A 24,952-nucleotide genomic window follows, 5' to 3' on the forward strand; every position below is an offset into this window, starting at 1 on the left:
ACCCCACGCTATAATCTACAGTTTTTCCTCATGAGAATAAGCACATCAGTGTATTTTCTATTATCATCATTAAACTAAAACTTCACAAAATTACAATCTCTGTTATCCTACTTAAACAGTCTCATAATAAAGAAAAAATTGTTTGAGTTGGATAATTATCTTTATGAACATCCCAATGTTTTGTGGTAGATGAGTGAACTACAGTGTTCATGCTGGTATTTGGGAAATGTAGCCTCTTGCAAGCTGTCTTCGGGTTTGCTACACATTAATTTTCCAGAAAACTGAAAAATTGTTCTCCTTTCTCTAAAAACTTCAAAGCATGGCTAGCTACTGTGACAGAATACTGATACTACCCTGCAGGCCCTGTCAACAGAAGAATAGCCTGCTTCTTTGTTGCCATGATTGAAGGTGGTTCACTCCCGTGTCAGTCTGGTGCCCTCTGCACTGGGACTCACCTCTTCTGCATGGTTTTATAAGTGTTCCAATTTAATAAAGATAACAAGTCCTTAGCCTTTCCAAAGGCAAAATTTGGCATTGTCCTTTGATTATTTTGATCATGTCTATTCTTTCTTAACCCTTCTTTCTTCTGTTGACTCTGTTAACTTAATGGAGAAGTAGATCAACCACGGGTATCTCCTCCCTATGTCCTTTTCCTTTCTCTTACCTTTTCCTTCCTTTCTCTGTTCCTTACTAATAAGTGAAAAAAGTATTAAACACACACACAAAATACCAATAATCACATTTTTTTGAGTGTCCTTTGAGTATGTGAAGAAGACCTATAGGTCTTTGCTCATCAAATCTCATGACTTAAGTTCTCCCAGGAAATTCAACTTTAAATAGTGTGTGTGTGTGTGTGTGTGTGTGTGTGTGTGTGTGTGTGTGTGTGTGTTGTTTTTAATACTTTTTTCAGGTATTAGTGAAAATTAGTATGTGTGTCTCCTTTCTGTCCTCCACATTGCCTTGTATTTGGAAGTTCATACTTATCCTGGCTGGTCAAAGTAAGTATTGACTGTATAGTTTTTTTCCTTATTAGCCCTCATCATAAATTAACCCAATTGTTATATATGACCATTCTTGGCTCTAATGTGAAATTATCTGAAGCACTTTACTTTGTGAAACTATCAATCCCATGCCAAGTGTTCTTAGGGAAGACCTCTTGATTCCTCAACTATTTTGACATTACCAAGCAGAGGTTGGCTGGTGTCAGGAGCATCAATACAGGATGAGGTTTTAAATCAAGTCTTTTAGGCATGGGAAAAAACCACTGAATATTTGCCTTTTTCTCTTATTTTCTAATTTGTGTGAAATAATTTAGTTCAAATTCTTCTTTTTTTGTGTGTGATATTGGGGATTGAGCCCAGGGCTTCATGCCTGCTTAGGCATTCAATTGATAAATTGAATCCTTCCAAATTTTCCTTCATAAAAATAATAGTTCATTTAAATTTGGAGAAATAATTTCATTTATGTAGAATTTAAAGATATCAATACAATAATTAATATTATAGTTATTCTTAATTTTTTTTTTTTGGTCATAGACTACATGATTCAACTATAACTCGTGAACTTGACCCCTTAGAAAAATTCATCTTCAAAGTCTCTGCTTCTGTCTTTATGGGAGCCATTTGATTTATTGATATGAGGGTATAATGTAGCTTCAACATTACTGATTAGTACAATGCAAAAAACCTGCTGACTTTGTGTGTTTGGCTGTGGGTGCCAGAACCTGTGAGACAGCAAATGTGCACCTTGGAAGCTTCTAGCAGCTACTATGTTGATGATTATTTATCATTCAAGAAAGATGAGAGATGAGAGTTCTTCAGTAGTGGGTCAAATATCCTTTGTTGCTGAAAATTTCCATAATATTCATCAATATTAAAAATCTCTGTAGAAAGATGCATAATTGAATTGGTTAAAAATGAGAACTTTTTGGAATTCATGGTGAAATTTTATTAGGACCAAATGCTATGAGACTTGTCATGGCTCAGCCATCTGTCTTCCCTGGGAAGTATCCAAGAAGTAAAGTATGGGAAAAGTGGCATAATAGAAGCAACTAGGACCTTAGTCCTCAGTCTTCATGCTGAAATCCACTTAGCTCTCCTTGACCATATGGAAGAATCTTTCTCCTAATATGATAGTATCTAAATGTCCTTAAATCAAATGTGACATTTAGACAAATCTATTTTAGTCCATTAATATACAAATTCAGATCTCCAACCTTCTAGCTCCAGAGAGCTGTCTGTTCAACTGGCTAGATCCAAACCCATCTTCCTAGACAGTAGCCTAAATCAGCCATTTCACTACCTTCAAACCTGATTATTCCAACTCCAAGACTCTTGTGTGCCTACTTGACCCAGAGTTTCAAAGATGAGCAGGGCACTTTAGAATACTGTCACACTGTCCTTATATTAATAAATATTTCCAAATGTAAGCAGTGGCCCAGAAAAAATTGTGACCCTCCCAGAACAGTTCAAACTAGTGTTCTCTAACATGGTACATTTTATAATTCAAGTCCATGCTGCTATTACTAGCCGTATATATCAGAGCAGAGGAATGGTCAATGTGAACTTGGGCCTTAGTCCAGGAGACAGTTAAAGAAACAGAAGAGATGAAAAGAAAACAATTTTGTTTCATCTTCTTGTCCTCACTTGGTCATTGTCATTTGTTTGTAGTATATAACTTCATCCCAACATTTAATGGGGATGGTTTAATAGCACATTATAACCTGGATCTTGTACAATACCCAAGATTCCCTTAGAAAACCCCTTTCAGCTGACAGTTTTGTGCCCCAAGCACATGCCTCATAGAGACTTGCTTAAAACACAGTATTTCTTCCATGTTTTCTTCTCAGCGTTGCCTTTTTTCCACTTTTGATTCTTAACCTGTGGGAAAATTTCGACATTTTGATTATATTTCAACACATTTTCTGTTAAAGCATGACCTAATCTATGGAAGGAAACATACTGAGATTGAGAAATAGCATATCTGGAAGGTCACCAATCTACGAAAGCAGAAACTCTGGCCCTGACCAGTGCCTGGCAAAACCATTTGCAAATAGCGTTTGTGCTAAGGTGATCCTAACCTGGCCTGAGAGGTAATCAGACAGTGCTGAATGAATGCACACAGAACTCAAGCAGTGTGGCTCTGTTCCATCTGAGGTTTTAGGGAACTTCGTGTCTTTGTTAGGGGAGGCTTCTTTCAGCCAAGCTCCAACCCCTGCTTAATCTGCAGGTCTTTAGTTGATACCTGTTCTAGATTGGAGTTCATCTTTTCAAGTGAGACATTAACTTTCAAATGCTTCATTGTTTTCAGATGTCACCTAATCTCTAAGTAATGATTAGAAAGTGGTATTGAGTTGATAGATTGGTAGTGCTTTGTTAGGATATCCAGGAAAAATTTAGTCCTGAACTGATCCAGTTAATCCTCCTCACAGCAAAATGTCAGCTATGGAAAAAGCAAAACCAAAATGGGTTATTACTGGCCAGCCAGCTAGGCGAACCTAGCCTTAAACCAAAGTAAACTATTCTATCCCTTCACGGTCCAAACTCAGTCTGGTACTTATTACTCTACAGAAGATAAATTCACTGCAACCAGGGCAAAAGCCTGAAGAGCGCTGGACTGAATTGTTTATGCTTTCAAATTCCCAGTTCTGGAAAGGAGGGCCTAATTAATGCCCTGTGATATGAGCAGTGCAGGACAGCTTTCCTCTCTAGTGCTGCAAGGTAAGAAGGCTGAACAAGAGGATGGGGTTGAAACGGAGCTCAGCACAGACCTCAGACCGTAGACCATCACCCAGCCTTCTGGACTCACAGTCTTAAAATACCTAGTGCAAAAATCGGCCCTGCCCTAAGAAAAATAATAGAGAACAAAATGTTCCATGATTCAGCCAATTTGAGCCTTTAACATTTTGACATTTAATCATTTTCTTTTTCTCAAGAACTTAAAATATACTTGTTACATTAATATTAAGACAGATGGTCCCCTTATTCTCTTGGCTCCTAGAGTTGCTTTCAATTTTCTTATATTGGTTATTTCCTCCATTTCTGTGCTATCTGGGTCTATAAATGAGCTCTGAAGTGGTAGCTGCAGTCTGAGAAAATCGAATGAAACTAAGAAAGTAGTGTTACCTAATAGGGCAGAACACCTACACAAGTCATAACCTCTTCCCCCTTTAATTAATATGAACTGTAGTTGTCTTCTTATTGAAAAACTTAGTTCTTGGTTCTTTCAGAGTATTATTTGCTTTATTCTGCCTTTTCTCATTAAAACTAGTTTGTGGTGAATGGGATATTTCCTTTGTATTCTTATATTTTATTCCAAGTATTCTTTCTGCTCCATATACTACATAGGTCTTTTTGGCCAATTTGGTTTTGTGTTATCTGTAAGGGGCAGTAACTAGGCACCCTTGTTTTAAATTGTTCTGATTTATGTTTGAATTATAATTAGCTTATGCAAACAAAATAAAAATTTTTATTGCTGCGTTATAATTGTACATAACAGTGGGATCCATCGTGACATGTTTATACATGCACATAAAACCGGGTCAGTCCACTCCCCATGGCCTCCCTTCCCTCCCCTCCTCACTTCCCTTTGTCTTCTTCCTCGACTCTCCTAGTCTCCCTTCTGTGTTCATGAGATCCATCCCTTTCCTTCTTTTTTTCTTTCTGCCTTTGACATCTAAGAGGAAACATAATGACACTTGACTTTCTGAGTCTGGCTTATTTTGCTTAACATAATGCTCTCAAGTTCTGTCCATTTTCTTGCAAATGACACAGTTTCTTTTTTATGACTAAAACTCCATTGCAAACACAATAATCTTATTTAGCTGCTTTAGCCAACCACTCGAATGTAGAATTCAGTGAAGGTCGCTTCTTTTTTCCTTTTTTTTAATTTTTTTTTTTTTTTTTTTAGTTACATTTGACATTAGGATTCATTTTGGCATACTTATGAAAGCATGAAATATAATTTGTTCTAATTCAGTCCCTACTATTTCCTCTTTCCCTCCCTTCTCCCCCACCCCCCATTCTCTTCCTTCTACTCTACTGATCTTACTGCTATTTATTTATAGTTTTTTTAAAGTTAGTGTCTTGTGGATGTACATGATGGTGAGATTCACTGTGGTATATTCATATACGTATACATAGGAAAGTTAGATCAGATTCATTCTGCTGTCTTTCCCTATCTCATCCCTCCTTTCTTCCCTTCATTCCCATTCATCTATTCTACTGATCTTTCTTCTATTTTATATCCCCCCACTTATTTTGGATTCTTTCTGCATATCAGAGAAGACATTCTGCCTTTGACTTTTTTGGGGCTGGCTTATTTCACTAAGCATATTCTCCAGTTCCATCCATTTACTGACAAATGCCATAATTTCATTCTTCTTTATGGCTGAGTAATACTCTAGTGTGTATACATACCACGTTTTTTTTCTTCATCTGTTGAAGGGCACTTAGGTTGGCTCCAGAGCTTGGCTGATGTGACTTGTGCTGCAGTAAACATTGATGTGGCGGTGTCACTGTGGTATGCTATATCTTTTGGATCTATACTAAGGAGTGGGATAGCTGAGTCATATGGTGGTTCCATTCCTAGTTTTTTGAGGAATCTCCATACTGCTTTCCAGAGTGATTGCACTAATTTGCCATTCCATCAACAATGCATGAACGTATCTTCTTCCTTACACCCTAGTCGACATTCATTGTCACTTGTATTCTTGACAATTGCCATTCTGACTGGAGTGAGATGAAATCTTAGTGTAGTTTTGATTTGCATTTCCCAGATTGCTAAGAATGTTGAACATTTTTTTCATATGTTTGTTGACCATTTGTACAGCTTTTGAGAAGTGTCTGTTCAGTTCTTTTGCCCATGTATTGATTGGGTTGTTGTTTTTTGGTGTCAGTTTTTTGTATATTCTGGATATTAATGTCCTATGTGAAGTCAGGTGGCAAAGATTTTCTGCCGTTCTGTAGTGACAGTTGCATTTGAGGATGGACCGGGCCATCTCTACACAGTCAGCATCCCAGGCTCCTGTCTCTTCACTCTTTTACGGGCCCTTGTTTTTTGCTTATTTATCACCTTCTTTTTGTCACTTTACTTGGTTCATAAAGGACTCAGTTTGGAGTCTTTTTCTCATTCCTGTGGTCCTGAGATGTGTTGGGGTGAATTTCTAGGTCTTTTTTTCTCTTTCTTTTTTCCTGGGTTTTATGTCTTTTCTGATTCATGAGGCTAGCTGGCCTAGAAATAATTTTCCACATAAAGAAAATTGATCCTATTAATTTGACCAATGATCAGTACATAGAAGGGCCATGGGCATTGCGGATTATAGGAAAGCTTAATTAAGAAAGCAGTACCAGTGCATAATCTCCACAAAAGTTTCAATTTTGTGGCATTTCCCATGCACCAGGGACGTATTACATTTACTTGTTTAATTCTTTGCTATGATACTGCAGGATGGGGAGGACCTACCCTTAGCCTCAAAGGACTACAGCCACTGAAGCTGTAGTCCTAAGTCAAATATCTCCTAGGCCCAAATCTTATCTTTGTCACATCGTTGTGACCTTGTGTTGGCTCCTGGCCTTTGAACTTAACCTCATGCCGGATCATGACAGGTAGGGAGTATAGGTTAGTCTTTCAGAAGGGATGCCAAGAAGGTCTTTGGTGAGATTAGCCACCACGTTTCTTCTGGCTGACATGACTGCAGTCAGCAACTCCTCCAGTTAGCCATACACACTCACCTCTCCTGTACTAGGAGCATCCTAGTAGCTCCTCAACAGGTGCCCAAAGACTATTAGGGGGTAATCGCAAATTCCGATTGGTACTCCACATTTTTGGTTAATGTAAAACTCTTGCCCATTCAGTTTAATCTAAACATGTTTCCTTAGCTATGGAAAGTATGGGAGCCTCTGATTTATAGATTGCTCTGCCATCTCTCTTAGAATTACTCAAACATTTATTCCTGCAGGGTGACATACCTCTTATGTGCCAGTCTTTATTATTAGCAGTGTGTCATTCAGGACTTTGCTGCTCAGCTGTCCTGATGAAGAAGAGGGTATATGTATCATTATAGTGGTGCCGATGATGTAGGTGCATTTTAAACAGTAAGGAACAGAAGGTGGCTTGCCCACTTACCATTGTAACACTGATCACTGAGGGACAGAACTCATACAGAGACCTTGTTCTCCAGCCAACAGTTGTCTAGTGCCACACAATTTAGAATTCCTTTTCCAGTCATTAGCAATTATTTTCCTCCTGCTCATCATTAAATTTCATACCTCCAGCAAATACAAGCTCAATTATCTTTAGGTAATAGGAGGACTCAGGACGACTTGGAAAATATATTTAATCTTATATTTAACTTTAGCATTTAAAATTGATCTTTCCATTTCTACCCTGTCCCTCTCAAATATAAAAGCTAAAGAACTGAATAACAAGTAAAATTTATAAAATGCCTAAAAGTTTGGCAACATAGTATAAAAGATTTAGACAGTCATAATTTCATCCATTTTTCCCCGGCTGGTAAACTAAACAAATAAAAGTGAAAAAGCATAAAATAAAAAATGTGCTAAAAATCAGTAGAATAAAAAAAAAAATAACAACAAGAAGAAATCAAAAAGAGTAATCGTTGTTGATCAGTTGACATCCCCAGAGTAAATGTACATTTTATAATACATCCTCTGAGTTTGATCAGAGGAACTGATTTCTCCATGTAGGCTTTCAGTTGACTTTTTTACCCTTATTGCTTATGTTCTTACATTTTAACTTTCTTTACCAAATTGATTGTATCCTAAAACCTTATTTTTAATTGTTCAAATATTAAAACCTAATTATTGCTATAATGACATCATGTCAAACTTAACTAAGAAATTTGTCATCATGTACATTAGCATATACATTTTTATTTATTTATTTAATTATTTTTTTATCATTTCTTTTTTTCCCCCTATTTTTACAGACTGCATTTTGATTCATTGTACACAAATGGGATACAACTTTTAATTTCTATGGTTGTACACAATGTAGATTCACACCATTCATGTAATCACACATGTACATAGGGGTAATAATGTCTGTCTTTGTCCACTAGCTCTCCTTCCCCCCACCCCCACCTGCCCCATTTCCCTCTACACAATCCAATGTTTCTCCATTCTTCTCTAACCCCCCTGCCACCGCCCCCATTATGTATCATCGTCCACTTATCAGAGAAAACATTTGGCCCTTGGTTTTTTGGGATTGGCTTATTTCACTTAGCATGATATTCTCCAACTCCATTTACCAGCAAATGCCATAATTTTATCATTCTTTATGGCTGAGTAATATTCCATTGTGTATATATACCACAGTTTCTTTATCCATTCTTCAATTGAAGGGCATCTCGGTTGGTTCCACAATCTAGCTATTGTGAATTGAGCAGTTATGAACTTTGATGTGACTTCATCACTGTAGTGTGCTGATTTTCAGTCCTTTGGGTATAAACCAAGGAGTGAGATAGCTGGGTCAAATGGTGAGTCCATTCCAGGTTTTCTGAGGAATCTCCATACTGCTTTCTAGAGTGACTCCACCAGCAATTTATGAGTGTGCCTTTTCCTTCACATCCACATCAACATTTTATTGCTTGTGTTCTTGATAGTAGTCATTCTAATTGGAGTAGATGAAATCTTAGGGTGACTTTGATTTGTATTTCTCTAATTACTAGAGATGATGAACACTTCTCTATGTGTTTGTTGATCACCTGTATATTTTCTTTGGTGAAGTGTCTGCCCAGTTCCTTAGCCCATTTATTGGTTGTGTTCTTTGTATTTTTGGTATAAAGTTTTCTAAGTTCTTCATAAATTTTGGAGATGAGTGCTCTGTCTGAAGTGCGTGTGGAAAAGATTTTCTCCCACTCTGTAGGCTCTCTTTTCACATTATTGATTGTTTCCTTTGCTGAGAAAAAGCTTTTTAGTTTGAATCCATCCCATTTATTGATTCTTGCTTTGACTTCTTGTGCTTTGGGAGTCTTCTTAAGGAAGTTTGGTCCTAAGCCAACATGATGAAAATTCAGACCTACTTTGTCTTCTATTTGGTGCAGGGTCTCAGTACTAATTCCTAGATCCTTGATCCATTTTGAATTGAGTCTGATATAGGGTGAGAAATAAGGGTTTCATGTGGATTTCCAATTTTGCAAGCACCATTTGTTGAAGAGGCTATCTTTTCTCTATTGTATGTTTTTGGCTCCTTTGTCTAGTATAACTGTACTTATGTGGGTTTGTCTCTGTGTCTTATATTCTGTACCATTGGCCTACCAGTCTATTTTGGTGCCAATACCATGCCATTTTTGTCACTATTGTTCTGTAGTGTAGTTTAAGGTCTGGTATTATGATACATCCTGCATATACATTTTTAAAAAGTCACAGAAAATGTTTTTTAACCTCATTTTCTTTCTTACACTGTTTTTTTTTTTCTTAGTTCCATTTTTTAAAAATGTTCTGACCCTCTCTAACTCTTGGCTGGCTGCTGATAAATCTGTTATTTATTTAGTTATTTTTATTTGTTCTTTTTAGATACACATGACAGTAGAGTATATTTTGACATATCATACATACATGGAGTAATAATGTATTCTAATTTGGATCCCATTCTTGTGGTTGTACATGATGTGGAGTTTCACTGCTTGTGAATTCACGTACAAACATAGGTTTTGTTCTACTTTCCTATTCCCGTCCCCGCTCCCTTCCCTTCATTCCCCTTTGTCTAATCTAATGAACTTCTATTCTCCTCCATCCCCACCCCTTATTGTGTGTTAGCATCTACATATCAGAGAGAACATTCAGCCTTTAGTGTTTTGGGACTGACTTATTTCACTTAGCATGATAGTCTCTAGTTCCATCCACAGTAAATCTGTTATCAATCAATTTTCTAACCTGGAATTTTCTTTCCACTCAGATTCTTTCTAAACATAAAACTTTGAAGAAAATAATTGCTCTATGGTGACATAATAGGTGGGAATAATAAACTTGGACACATGGAGCTTCTTTTTCTTTTTTGATACCAGGAATTAAACCCAGGGGTGCTTTGCCACTAAGCTACATCCCCATTCCTTTTTGTTTTTTAAAATTTCATACCAAGTCTTACTAAGTTACTGAGGCTGGACTTGAACTTGTGATCCTCCTGCCCTAGCCTCCAGAATTGTTGGGATTATAGGTGCGTGACACGTGTCACAATTTATTGCAGTGCTGTGATTATTCAATCCCGGAAGGTTCAATCACAGAAGGTGTTTCTTTCATTTCTACTTTGGAGACAATCATAGAGCAGCTATCTAGCTACTAGTATTGCTACTATTGACGACACCCTAATGTATAACTAAACTTGTTATTGTTTCAGTTCAGTGAAACAACATAGAGAAAATCACAAATTGTTGAGAAAATGAAAGGAGAAAATGTCTTCAAATTTAAGACATTTTTTTCTAAATCTTTCTTAGTTCCTGAGCTTCACAGAAAACACAAGCCATTGATCACGTATGTGGGGGATTCTACTGTCCTGGTGTGTAAATGTGAGAATTGTTTTCCTGTAAATTGGACCTGGTACAGTAGTAATGGGAGTGTACAGGTAAGAGCATGCTTCTTTGATTTGAAGAAAATGAAAAAAAAAAAAAAAACCTGTTAGTTTATAAATAATAGGATTATAATAGATTCAAAATTCCTATTATGTTTATACTTCTGTTGTCCTCTTCTTTAGTATGTATTCATAATGAAAGGACAGTGATAAATGGAGTTGTCTTTTGGTGTTTCAGCATATTGCATTGTACATATGAATATATCTTGAAGTTTCAGTAGCTTGTACTTTGATTTTTTTTTTTTTAGGTTTAGCAATTGATTTAAATTCTTTGAAAGAAAATTGTATTTCACTTATAGTTGACCATGTTAGAAACAAACTCATCAAAAGATTCTTTTCTTAACATTCCATGAAAGTAACTAGGAAAAAACCCACTTCATTTCCAGTTTCTGTCTTATGTAGTATCTGCGATAAAATATAACATAAGGCTATACCATTGGAGAAAAATAATGAAAAACTGGTAACAAACTTAGGTTCTATCTGTAAGTGCTATGTGCAGTTTTTTGCCTTCCAGTTACTGGACAGATGCCAAATACTGTACTTTAATTTTCATTTATTTAAGGGGAATGGCTATTCAAAGAGCTGATATGAAGTAAAAAAAGTATTCAGTAGAACAATTTTGGCTTCTTCCTCCCACATAGTCTCAAATGGCTAGAAAATTCAGGGACATCCTTCTGTGGCCCCAGTGCTAAGGATCATTGAAATTAAAGCTCTGTTAAAGGCAGGCTATAATTCTAGAAGCATATGAGTCAGAATAGATCTTATAATGAAATATTAAATTCCTTCTGAGACAAAATTGGTGCCTTATAGACAGCTGAAGGACGACAGAGGGAGAGCTTGCAAAGCAGGAATGACTGATTCGGTGGTAACGTTGGCTTAATTTTTCAAAAAATAGCTCCAGGTTGTGCAGATGTAAACTTAACCATTAATATTTCTCTTTGTCATATTGTCGATGATGAGGAAAGGCATATGCAAATATATTTAAAAACACCAATTTGTTAAAAACATCAAGTGTTTGAAACACACAGCCATTTGATTTATATGTGCCTGTGATATTAAACAGTAGGCTAAATTGAATTATATTTTCTTTTCTCCCCTCTTCCCTCCCCTTGGTCCCTTCTCTCCATTCTACTGATCTCCCCCTGATTTTCAAGCGATCCCTCCACCACCTTTCTTTTCCTTTTTCCTCTGTAGCTTCCACATATGCGAGAAAACACACGACCCTAAACCTTCTATGTTTGGCTTATTTCTTTGAACATAATATCTTCATGTTTCATCCATTTTCTTGCAAATGGCATAATTTCATTTGTCTTGATGACTGAACAAAGCTCCCTAAATAAAATTATATTAAACTTTTAGACTGCCATTTTACATATACCTGTGCATCTGTCCATTTGCTATGCAAATCAGTCTCTTAATTTGACTTCGAGCACGGGTCACAATAGGATGTGAAAGTACAGGGAAGAGAGATAAGTCAAAACTGTGGGTCAAGTATTTTTTCAAAATGTAACCAGCCACCTGCATCGGAATCAGCTGAGGACTTACTTAAAGTGCAAGTTTGATTTTTCATCTCTGACTCTGAGGAAGCACTTGTCCTAAGCATCCCAGGCGGTGCTGTGCACATGGAGTCAGGTCACACCATGTTTCTGACCAACAATAAACTCACAGAGAGTTCTTCCTCAGGTAACCTCAGAGAATATTGTATGCAGATTAACATTTGTTGAACAGTGCAGTGAGTGAGACCAGAGGAGGCATCAGATGGATCTGGGAATAAAATTTGATTTAAATAGATTAAGTACAGCAGTTTCCAAATAGCCTAGTATGACTATTGTGAACCTGATGAAAACCTAGAGAATCTTAGAAGCCATCTTGTCTGTGAGAGAGAAATTAGGACTTGAAAAATAAGAAGGGGTACAGATAGCAGACCTCTTCTTCTATTGATTCTATCAGCTTAGAAGTCCTGAAGATTTCAACTTCAATTCCAGTGTGAGGAGCTCCATTATCAGGGTTAGTGGTCTTCCTTCATGGGAGTGATCAGAATTAGTAGGTAGCTTCAGGGCTGTGTTTGTGAAGAACTGGTCAGTATTGAAATGTAAAACCCAGTTGGCTGGAATTCTTCTGTTTTTAATTCTTATGTAATATTTACCGATGATGATCTATTCACTTTTTAAAAATATTCAGTGCTAAATCCTCATCATGGGGAATATTTATTCCTTTATTTGCTACCTGGAAAATCAAACTGATAAGATTTAAGGTCTGTTGTATATAATGTCTCACAAATTTTAATATGCCTTTTTCCAGTAAGCAGTTTTCTTGGCACTACCTGATACCTTTGCTCAAAATTAGATCATACAGGACTTGTGTCTTTTATGCAGTATGATAGCTATGGGATTTTAACATCTCCTTACATTAGGTTCCTGTTGACGTTCACATGAATGATAAATATGTTATCAATGGAACACACGCTAATGAAACAAGGCTCAAGATAATGCATCTTTCAGAGGAAGATGGCGGATCCTACTGGTGCCATGCAATATTCCAGCTGGGCGAAAGTGAGGAGCACCTTGAACTTGTTGTGCTGAGCTTTTTGGTGCCCCTCAAGCCCTTTCTTGCAATCATTGCTGAAGTTGTTCTTTTAGTGGCTATTATTCTGCTTTGTGAAATGTACACACAAAAGAAAAAGAAGCACCCAGGTAGGAATTATTTTTGTCACTTATTTATGATGCGTATCACTTAATTGTGATATGTACTATGAGTTAATATATTACAGTCAATTTAGAGTTTTGTGGAAGAATCTAGTTTTATTATTTGCAGCAGTATATACTTTAACAACAATTGTGACAGCGAGCTGTGAGCCTATATTAATGGTCTTCTCGTTTCAACTTCCCTAAAAATATTAGTAATAAAATTAACTTTTTTCTTTTGATGCTACTGATACCTAAGCACTAATGAGGGGATGTGAGAATTGACACTGGAATATTAGAAAAATCTGGGTTTACTTACTATAAAAGATCGTAAGGACAGTTGTTTTTTTTCACTTGGATCGTCACTTTTAAAATATTTTTAGCAAACATTTTGGTATTCTCATAAAAGACATTGTCCTGTCAGTCTCCTATTTTTGTAGCCTTTACCTGATGTGATATGGATTGAGAAACCAGTGAATGGTCCCTTGAAAGAATCTACCATACATCCTGTATTCTTTTCTGATTTTGTATTGAATTTTTAATAACTTAAATAATGGCAGATAATCAATCGTAGTTTTGAAAATCCAAGGTGCTGAGCAATTCTTGGTTGGAAACGGAGGTGAGGTCTGTAGATAGAGAGGAAGGCGAGCAGAAGCACCTGCGTTGGTGCTACAGCTAAGGGAGCATGGCTCACCTTCATTCCAAACAGGGAGAGCAGCATTGGGCATTCTTAACTTGGGAAGGGGGTTGAATTGGACATGTATGTTCCATTAAAAATAGTAAACCTTTCTTTTCACACTCTTCTTTTGTTACACAGAGGAAGGCAAAGAATTTGAACAAATTGAACAGCTGTAAGTATTACTATTTACAGGTTAATTTTTGCTTCAGTAAAATACAGATAAATATGGAGCTGAATGAAATATTTGCAGTCAGGAACACAAAAAGCACAAGAGTATATGATATGTAAGTTATTTTCTGAACATTTCCATATGGTGGTGAAGACCGGCATTCGGAGTCCTTTGCCTGTGTTAGAATCCCCTTTAGGGCAGGGGCTATAGCTCAGATGCAGAGCACTTGCCTAGCATTTATGAAGCGCAAGGTTCAATCCTTAGCACTGCATAAAAATAAACAAATAAAGGCATTTGTCCATCTACAACTACAAAAAAAAAAGTTAAAAACAACAACAAAAGAATCCCCTTCCATCATTTACTGTCCTCTTCTCTGTGCTTTAGTTTTCTCTTTTACAGCAGGCGTTCATAGTAGAATGTGTCACTTAAATCTGCTGGATTAAATAATACTACCATGTAAAAATGCTTAGCACAGACTTTGATGCACTAGTATTCAGTAACCACAGGGAAGTATTATTCGCTTGAATGCTTCTCATTCTTGACTATTTAGTCACATAGAGGTACTCAGATCTTGCTGGATCCCCCAGGTCAGAACCTCTGGTGTTGGGCATTTGTATTTCTTGAAAACATCTTGAGTGGTTCTGATTGTCAGATTGAAAATCACTGGCTTGTAATTCTATTAATGATGATTCTTGAGAGAATACAGTTTTATTGTGAATTTTCCTACAGCCCTGTTTAGAGTAGAACGTGAGGAGGGCTGGAAATAAAATTTGCTGGGGATATAATTGGTATGGGGAAGGTAGAAATGTCTTTCCCCAATCTACAGGACAGTATGGAGGCCAGTGACAGAGATGCCCAAGATGGGGATCAAAGTCTGAGTAATAGCCAAGGGCTGCAGACCAGGAATGTGACACCAGAGTATGGCAGCTGAAAAAAACCTGAGAAATGGGAGATCTGGGCAACTGTCACCAACAGGATATGACACTGGAAGTTCATCCTTATTAGCCCCTCAGGTGTCCTGGAGTGTGAGTCTGCTACCTCATGAAAGAACAGGATTGGACCAGAAAGTTGTCTTGCAGGTGTTTACAAACATTCAAACAGGCATTTTGACTCAGTTCACATAGAGCAGGTAAATAAATATAAATACATAAATACATAAATCAAGAGGTGAGCTTCCAAGTTAAGGGCACAAAATAATTAAAACAAGAGAAGAACAGGCTGGATTGGAGTCTGAGATTCTCCCGTTGGTAGGGAATCACACCTCTCCATTGGACCTGTTTCTTGTTCTTAGAATCTTAAAACATGCGACATCCGTTCACATACTGGAAGATGGGCATAAGCTTGCCTTCCTTCTTCTGTTCCTCTGGTTCAGCCTCCACAGCGTCCCTGACCATTCCTGTGAGGTCACAGGTAGAGGCTGCATTCTGGTTTGTGCAGGACATACTAAGAAGCATGTTGCTTTAACACTGTGGAGTGGACTATCAGTTCTGTATAATTTCATGTTCATTTTTGCAGCCTATCCTATTCAGTATTTTTTTTCCCTAGAATATCTTAGAAGCAATATAAACTGATTTAATCTATAATGTAAAGAATGAACTTTTTTGTTTTTGAGAACTGGGGTAGTGCACATCATTTTCCCTGTCCTTTACTGCACCACAGAAATCACTGAAAATCTCCCACTTTAGGTTATTTTAGTATCTTTTTAGATTAGTACAAGGAACAAGGGTACTTTAAGCTCATTTAGACCAACCCAACCCCGTAACAATGTTTCGTTAGATTTTATAAATTACAGATAATTTTGGGGGGCAGAAAATATTTTTATATATTATACACAAAATAAATTTTCCGTATGACATTTACACGTTCATTTAGATCCCCATTATTCATAGGAGTTTCTTGGTGAAAAAGATCTAAAAATCTAATTCTAAACATAATATCATCAAAACAAGCTTTCGTTGCAAATAGTTCAATAAGGAGGTTGCACATTTATCCAGTCCACTTGGATATGTAATCTACACAGGTCCCCGCGACTACCAACATCCTCCTGCTCCAGTTTTGACATTGTTAATTGAGTGGTTGAATTTTTTGCTTGGTGGCAATAGTGTAATGAACTCAAGTCTGCATAGATCTCCAAGGACCCTCATAATGCCCAACAGTTACCTAGTGAAGAATCCGAAGCTCACATTTGTAGTCTTGTTCTGATGTAGTCTTGAACCGTGTTTAACCTCTAAGGCAGCGTAATAAACATCGAAGCATGACATGTGTGACACAATCAGCTATTATCTTGCATGATTCTAAACAATGCCTGCGTTAGGTTATGTGCACAACCCCATTTATGCTCTTCCCTTTGCATAAAACAAACCAGCTTTTATCACCAATGTTAGTAGCAAAAACCCTCTCCAAGCAGTGACACAAAAATAAAATCAACATTAAGAGTAAAACCATTTTTAGAAAAATGAATTCTGTCGGTATGGGCATTTTTCATTTTGTCCTGATAGCCATGATGTAAATGGTATACTGACTTAATTTTATGCACGGTAAATATCTGATGATTTCCCTTTTTGTTTTCCTCACAGGAAATCAGATGATAGCAATGGTATAGAAAATAACGCCCCAAGACACAGAAAAAATGTAAGTTACTTCCAAATGCTCATCTAGCTACAAGGTAGAATTCAATATGCATAGGCTATTAATCCAGTTCCTTTTTAAGTTTCAAAACAGACAGAATAGTTTACAGTGTGTTTGAATATGCCTGTTTATACTATTATAGGATAAAATATATGGTTATACAAAAATTAGTAGCATCCTTTTCCACTAGAAAATAGTTTAGCAACCAATCTAAAAGTAAATCAATTGTACTCTCTCGTGTATTTTTCTTTTATCACTTGGGGCTAGTTTCTTTTACAATTTTTCACATAGCTTTTTCATTCTCTTTCAAGTCTTCTGGATTCTTCGATCATTGTATTTTCATATATTCCCATATGTTTAGTGTTGTGAATTAACAGCTGATGTTCTTTATTGACTTCAAATTTTCTTAGTTCATCAATAGCAGTACTCCTCACTTTGGCAGTAGGTTGTGATCCCCATTTCCAGCACCTTTGCTTTGCTAAAGTGATAGTTATTATAGATTAATGAGTACATTAATTATATTTCATTATGTTTTATTTAATGCAGGAATCTGGGAACCAATAAATGGACAGATCACGTCAAGGGTCATGGGAAAATGTGTGAAGAGTTTGTATTTCGTCTTGGTCTATCCTTCCTTTTAAGAGCATCAAAGTTTTTATTTTTTTAAAAGATAAAAAGTTTATGCGACACACAAAGTAGTAGCTTCATAAATAAAATATGCTATCTCAGATCCAAAGATATATTTTTATTTTGTTATTGTTTTATGTTAAAACAAGGTGAATTGTTTTAAACATGTTCTGTGAGCTGTAACCCAGGATAATGAATTACATCCTAGTCCACAAGGGACACACAGAACAGACACCAGCAAAATCAGTTAATAGTTTATTGAACAGATGTCACTAAAGACCTGTTTAAAACCAAAGAATTTATTAAAGAGAAAGCCTTTGCCATTTGTCTTAAAAAAGTTACTTTTTCCCAAATCTTACTGTGTGTGTAGAAATATTTGTAACAATTTTCATGTAAAGTTATTCCTTCTGTGATACTGCAAAAAATGTGTCTTCTTTGGAAGTGAATACTTTGTGCTTTTGCTAATGGTGGTTACTCTACAATTTGTAGAAGAAAGAAGAAATACATACTTTTAATCCGTAAATAATGGTTTAAAGCAAGGAAATAAAACCATTTGCTTGTCCCAAAGTGTGTCACTACAAAAGCAAATCCTCCTAATCTTTATTTCACTCATTTCTATCGCTTTCCTACACCAAACCAAAGTGCTTTTTTTTTTTTTTTTTGCGGTGCTGGGGATTGAACCTAGGGCCTTGTGCTTGCCAGGCAAACACTCTACCAACTGAGCTATCTCCCCAGCCCCAAAGTGCTTCTTTATAAGTCTTTATAAGTAGAGTCTCCTCTACCTCTCTGGGGTTTGAACTTATTCAGGTCCACCTCCTGGTGTTCATGTTTTAAGTTGCAAAACTATATAGTCACTCTGACTATATATAATTCATTTGTGGTTCATGGTTTCCTGGTACCTTTTATTTGATATGTAGTTTCTTGGAATTTATGACTGGTTAAGTATATAAAAATGCACAATTGATGCTTTATGATAATAATTCCTTAGATGCAATCCAGGAGTACTAAAGTACTTCTATGTTGTTGCAAATGCCTTAGACTTATCTTCAAAAATAGATACTTAGTTTCTAGTGCATGTATAACTGAAGTTTCTAAGCTCATTATAACTAAATCAAATGAAATCTGAATGGATAGGAAAAATGGTTGATGACTTTAAATGAAATATTGAAATTATGCCTCATACTAGATTGGGTGCCTTTGATGTTGGAGGGTCTGGGGTCCTGCTGCTATAGGGCAACAGGGTTAAGAACAATTAGAAGCAAAGAGGGAAGAGCTTAGCATGATAGTTAAAAATTCACATTTCTTGGTGATTAAAGGATTAAAAATTGGGGAAGAAAATCTAGTGATTTGAAAAGAAATATTTTATAGAAACTTGCACCATGTGTATTGGCTAAGAAAATTATAAGATTCTGGTAGTGAAAATTATATGGCTTCTTAACTAATGTTTACCAATATTACTAGCATAAATAATACACATAAAGTAGGCACTTGGAAGCTTCTCATTACTTTATTGCTGCAACAATGCAGTGTTCTGTTGCAAATCATAAGTAAACATATAAGTTTTATCAAACTAGAATATACTGCTTTGTGGCCAAATTAATTTTATTGGTCTTAGAGCCTTTCCTTTGTTTTGATTTAATTCATTTGTAGTTTGACAAAATTATCTTGGGTGATATGAAGGCAGTTAGTTTAATCCAAACAGTTTGAAGTCAATGAAAAATTAGTCAAACCTGTTATTTGAGTAAGCCCAATTCAAAGTAGTATGCTTGTGATTAGGTGTGTACAACATCAAAGTAGTATAGCTCATTTGCACATGCATGCTTCTATTTTGACACCACTAACTGTGTAGGCTAAAATAGATTTCAACAAAACAAAACAAAACAAAACTGGTGCCCTAAGGTTAAATGATCTGAAATATTTATCTAGTAAATTGAGATTTTAAGTGGCATTGTTTTTAACTGGCAGTGCTTGCTGTTTACTTTTTTGTAGCAAAAACAAGTTATTTCAACAACTTTAGGCAGAAAAAGTACTGAAACATTTAAGTTAATGTTTGGCTTTTCAGAGTCTCTCTGGAGGACTTCTGGAAAATTGCTTTAGCACTGTTTATTAAAAATGAAGTGATTCCATTACCTCACCTCATGGAAAAGATAAGTGGAATAACTAAGAAGGACCAGTTGTCAGTGGACTGTAGATACCAAGCAGAAGAAAAGCTGAAGCAGAGAAACCACTTTAGTTTTATATATTAGACATCTATGGAAATTCTGTGACTCTTTCCAGCTCATGGGGGTTTTCAGCCTAAGTGGATTTAAGGATGTCATAAAATTCCCAGATACTTTCACATTCAGTTTATATGAAAATGTAAATCTTTTCTTTTTGCAGTCTGTTTTTCCCTAGCATTACTTATGCAGGCCCAGTTCTAAAACTGATTGTGCTCCTTTCTTCTCCTTTACTTATGGGTCATGAATCTCCAGCCCGTTGACCTTCATAGCTCATTAACCCACCCCGTGGCCTCCCCCACCCTATCTTCACCAGCTGCAACAGTTAAGGTCTTGATTTTTCTTCCCCAGGTCTCATCTTCTATCAACCCATCTTTTGTACAGCTGCCTGGCCTCTTTCTTAAAAATACAGATCTCACTTTTCAACTTCACATGATAGTTTCCAGGCCTAATTGTTGCTGGCTTACCATCATCATTTCTTAATATTGCAGTCCACCCAATTGCCAAGTCTCCCTCCAGTGTCTTGAAGTAGCTTTGGCACACACAGATTGGGCCAAGAATCCTCTCCCTGATGTTTCTCCCCATGTCACAAACTCAAGAATAGCTGTCATAACTTGCGTCTGATCTAATGACTTTGGGGAGTTCTCATACCCAGTGAGATAATGTACCATCTTAGGTGCACAGATTTTTTTGTATTTATTACCCTATATTATAAATATTCATTGTTGGACTCCTTTCTGAATTTTGCCTTTTATTTCCATGTCCTATACTTACCACAGTGAGCCTATGTTAAAGATATCATGAAAATGTGTTTTGAATGGATAAATTTATTAATAATAATAAAGTTTGGGGCTGGGGTTATGACTCAGTGGTAGAGCACTCACCTGGTACATGAGAGGTACTGGGTTTGACCCTCAGTACCACATAAAAATAAATAAAGGCATTGCGTCCATCTACAACTAAAATAATTTTAAAAAATCAAGTTTCATAAATTTATGCTTATTTTAGGAAAACAAATGGTGACAAATCAGAATTAAAAAATATTTTAACAAGGAGAAACAATCTTCTATTACTTGCCTAAACTATTATATAGAAAGTACTGCTTTTATCTTAAATTCCTATTGTCCTATTGTCATGAACAGCACATGTTTAAACCCATTTTATTTTATAAGTTAATATGTTGACTTTCAATATAAAGAATTTTAGGAACTGGATTGTTTTGTATGGTTCTTTTGAGAGTTGATATTTGGGTCCACTTCACTCATCTCATTCCACTGCCCCCTCCCGGCCTGTGTCTTACAATAACTTATTCTTGGAATTTACTTCAGACTTTAATCTTAAAAGAAACAATTTTTAAAACATTTTTTTATTTTAGTTTGGATCACTGGAAGCACACCTTTCGTCAAATACATCAAAAGGAAAAATTGTCAGTTCTGCTTGCTTATGCACTGGGTCCTTATCTTAGAGGCACTTAAATAGGTTTATGCAAAATGATTTACTGAATATCTGCAATACTTCTTGGTAGGAAAATGAATCTTCAGTAACTGAACAAATCTATATACAGAATCGGGGACTTCACATTAGTGATGCTCAACTTTTGGTAGGAATAACTTAAAGTAAGTGTTCTAGTATTAATTAAAAGGCAGTGACCTACTTGTCGATGCTCTGAATAAATATTTATGAAGTGAATGAGAAATAGAGAAATGATTCAATTATTTTGGAATCTTAAATCATATATATATATATATATATATATACATATATATATATATATATACTTTGATTTTGGTTAATTGTCAATTTATCCTAATATAAAGAAAAAGAAAACCGGCACTATGTGTACTTCTTTCATAGGACACTTAGAAATGTCTCTGCACTCCATCTGGAAAGTGAGTTACATGCCCTGTTGCCAACTGAGTTCTTCATTAAGATATATCACATTATTTACTAACAACAACTGACATTTATTGAGTGCATAGTGGGTGATGGACACCATGAAAAATGTTTTGTAATGTTTTATATCATTTAATTCCCACATCATCCTATGTCATGAATCAGTTATTTCTGCTATTTTATAGATGAGGGAACTTAAGCTTAGAGAAATGAAGTAAGTGCCTCAAGTCCTCCTGCCTGTCATGCTTGTAATTGGCACTGAAACCCCAAGTGCTTCAGATTGTGGAGCAACTCTGCCCTGCCAGTTACACGCTTCTTAGAAAATAAGGTTATTATGTATTATCTTTCTATCTTTTTTGAAGTTCACTCTTCTGGCAGGTTAGTTATATCATCAGATCCATAATCTTTCTCTTGGGATATAGAGAACCCATGCTTTGTCATCTTGTGTCCCTCCATTGGTGCTGGGTAATCAACATTCATTAATTTGTTCTAACACTTTTTCGAATTCTACTTGTCATTATTGTGTGACCATAATCATCCCAACACTGAAAAGGAAAGAAGGTGTTATTTATAACATCCAGGACAACAGACAGAAAATGAACCCCATGGTCACACTTCTAACCTGCAGGGAGGAACTAAGTACTTTATGGATGTTCTACCATAGACACATCTGCAGCAAGCTGTAATGATTAACAAATTAACTTTCAGAGGATAGCCAATTTTAGGTAATACCGGAAACAGTTGTTTTTAGTAAATGTCAGGTGAAGGTCACTATGGAGAAGTGCCTATAATGAGACCATCTAGTAAGGTTAAGGTTTCATTAATACTTTCTACAAGTATGTAATATGACCCAGATTTATTGGCATTCAAAGCATGATTCACAAGTTGAAATAGAAGCTGGCAAAGAAAATCTTGTTTTTTGCTGGTTTATGGGATGAACTGGATAGTTCTTTGGATTTATGTATCCTCTGATTAATGAATCATCATCATAATGTCTGTGGTTCTAGGTGAATTGGGAATACCTAATTATGCCTTCATTACAATATTTGCTTGTGAAATCACTCATTAATAGCATTGTCAAATTTCTTTTATTCCATGACTAACTTATAACATCTTTCTTCTCATTGCCCCATGGGAAAATGTGAGGAAAACCTGTTTACAGTACTGGTTAAAATCTATATGTGCTTTTGTTGTGTTATCTTTTATGTTTAAAAACTTTGTACATTAAAATTAATTTTGCTATGCAAATTTTAATTTAATTCAGAAAATAATTTAGCACAAATTATTTTTTCTAAAGTTTCATAGATAAATGAAAATGTTAGATTTATTATGCATGTAATCAACTGTAATACTATTTAATGCTATAAAAAGAATAGCACAAAATATGATTATATTAACTGCTTTTATACCTTTCACCATAGAAATTTGACCATAAACTTTAATTTTATTTAAATCAAGGACCATTGACTTATTATGACTTATTTCCTAATAATTGTAATTTCTTTTTTTAGCATGTGTGTAAATTTTCATCAATGCATTTTTGTATTGCGTAAATAGCATCAAAACTGTGTATAGGAATATTGTAAAAATCTTTGTGTTGCATTTGCATAACTCAATATGTATCTTATTATGCAATTAAATTCAATAAAATGAGCTTTGTGAATTCAAAATTTAAATATTGGGAATATACTTTCAAAATTTTTATTGTTAGTAACAATCTAAAAGTGAATGTTAATAGAAAAAGCTTTTTTTCTTTGTATAAACTCATAAAAAACTTAAATTTTATTAGACAATTCATCTTCCTGAAGCCTAACACAAAAAGTTTACCAAAGTGGAAACTCTTTGTGTTTTGACACAGAGTTGAAATTGAAAGTCAGTCAGAAAGCAATTTTCAAAATGTACTAAACTATATTTTCAAAATTTGAGTGGCAAACATGACTTTGATAAAATTGATCATTTAAAATGAAGTTGATGCATAGAATAAATTTGCTCATGGTCATGGAAAATTTTTTTTCAACTTTTCAGTGCAATTTTGGATTTTTCAGCAAAAATGGTTATAAAACATCTCAAAATTTGTGTTGTATGAAAATGTCCACTGCTACAAAAAAGAATCAGTATTCCAAATAGTACACTTTAATGATTCTAATAGTAAAAGGAGAAGAAAAATATTGAGGATATTAGAATATTTCATTATGTATTATATTTGACTCTTACTTTAATAAAACAAATATATATTAAAATTATTAATTGTTAATATAGAAGTATCTGTGTTCTAAAATGTGTGGCCAATTTGAAGGAAGTGAGCAAGAATAATATTTTGCAGCAATTAGATTAAAAACTATGGTTGGTAGGTCAACCTCTGGAAATTTGGAGTAGATACATTTTTTCCTATTCTATTAAGTGCAGATAACAATGATAGGCCTTATAATACAAATGTAAAGGATTCTGACTTTAGCCAAGCATTACTACTGTTGCCCCATCCCTACCCCAAGCAGCAAATACTGAGTGGAGAGCTGGGAGTGACAGCTAAAATTTTCACCCCCAATAATGAGAAACTCTCATTATTATTGAGATCCTGAACTCCTGCTCTTGCCCTAGAGGACCCAGGTACCCTTCCTCCCCTGGATTGTCAGTGGAGGCAGAGTGAGGTGCCTGGACTTTTGATTTTGAGATGAAGTCTTGCTATTTGGTCCAGGTTGACTGGTGTTGAATTCCTGGGCTCAAGTGATCCCTGCATCTCAGCCTCTTGAGTAGTTGGGACTATAGGAATGTGCCACCATGCCTGGCAGGAACCTGGATTTATAATTCCCCAAATTTGATGAATACCATTAGGCTATAGAGTTAAGAAAGTGGGAAAACCCCAAGAAGAATGCACCCAATAAAATTCTTGCCAAGGTACATCATCATCACAATTGTGAAAACTAGAGAGAAGATAGTCCTGAGAGCAGCAATATAGAAAAATCGCTTATCGAGAGTGGAGAAAAACAAATTGAATGACAGCGAATTTCTCATTAGAGACCTAGAACTTAGAAAAGTGTTGCAACATTGTTCCGATGTTCCTACTGCCAGCCCAGAATCTGGCAAAATGATCTTTTAGTAATTAAATTGGAAATCAAGTCATTTTCAATGAAGGACAACTAAGAAACCTTGTCACCAGCAGACCCACCTTACAAGAATGGCTAAATAAATTCTCCAAAGATAAAAGAAATAATAAAAGAAGGAATTTTTGGGACATCAGGAAGGAAGACATGACAATGGAAAGAATGAAAGTATCAATAAACACAGCGACTACTATTCGCCCAATTTTTCTGTTACGTTTGGGAAGGCAAAAATTACACTATTGATCTGGTTGTCAATATAGTGTAAATGTAAAGAAAATATTTAATATTATTATAAATGGGCATGGAAAGGGACATGAAAGAAGGTAAGTTTTCTATACTTCACTCAAAATGGTAAAGTATCAGCAATA

At 35.7% G+C, this 24,952-nt stretch overlaps 2 protein-coding genes across 2 annotated transcripts in view; both read left to right on the forward strand.

The window, feature by feature from the left end:
• Positions 1–20,804, forward strand: part of EMB (embigin) — a 61,204-nt gene extending 40,400 nt beyond the window's left edge. The window contains 5 exon segments of the mRNA XM_079145937.1: positions 10,454–10,581; positions 13,001–13,280; positions 14,089–14,122; positions 16,696–16,750; positions 17,294–20,804. Coding sequence (XP_079002063.1) covers positions 10,454–10,581; positions 13,001–13,280; positions 14,089–14,122; positions 16,696–16,750; positions 17,294–17,311 — 515 coding nt within the window. The 3' untranslated portion in view covers positions 17,312–20,804.
• A 4,081-nt stretch (positions 20,805–24,885) lies between these two features.
• LOC306664357 (bromodomain-containing protein 7-like) overlaps positions 24,886–24,952 on the forward strand; it is a gene marked incomplete at its 5' end in the record, with an annotated part of 34,328 nt that continues 34,261 nt past the window's right edge. Inside the window, one exon of the mRNA XM_079145172.1 lies at positions 24,886–24,907. Within this exon, the coding sequence (XP_079001298.1) occupies positions 24,886–24,907 (22 nt within the window). The remainder of the gene's footprint in view (positions 24,908–24,952) is intronic.

The sequence above is a fragment of the Sciurus vulgaris genome (assembly GCF_902686455.1).
Source record: "Sciurus vulgaris genome assembly, chromosome: 6".
NCBI classification, from domain to species: Eukaryota; Metazoa; Chordata; class Mammalia; order Rodentia; family Sciuridae; genus Sciurus; species Sciurus vulgaris.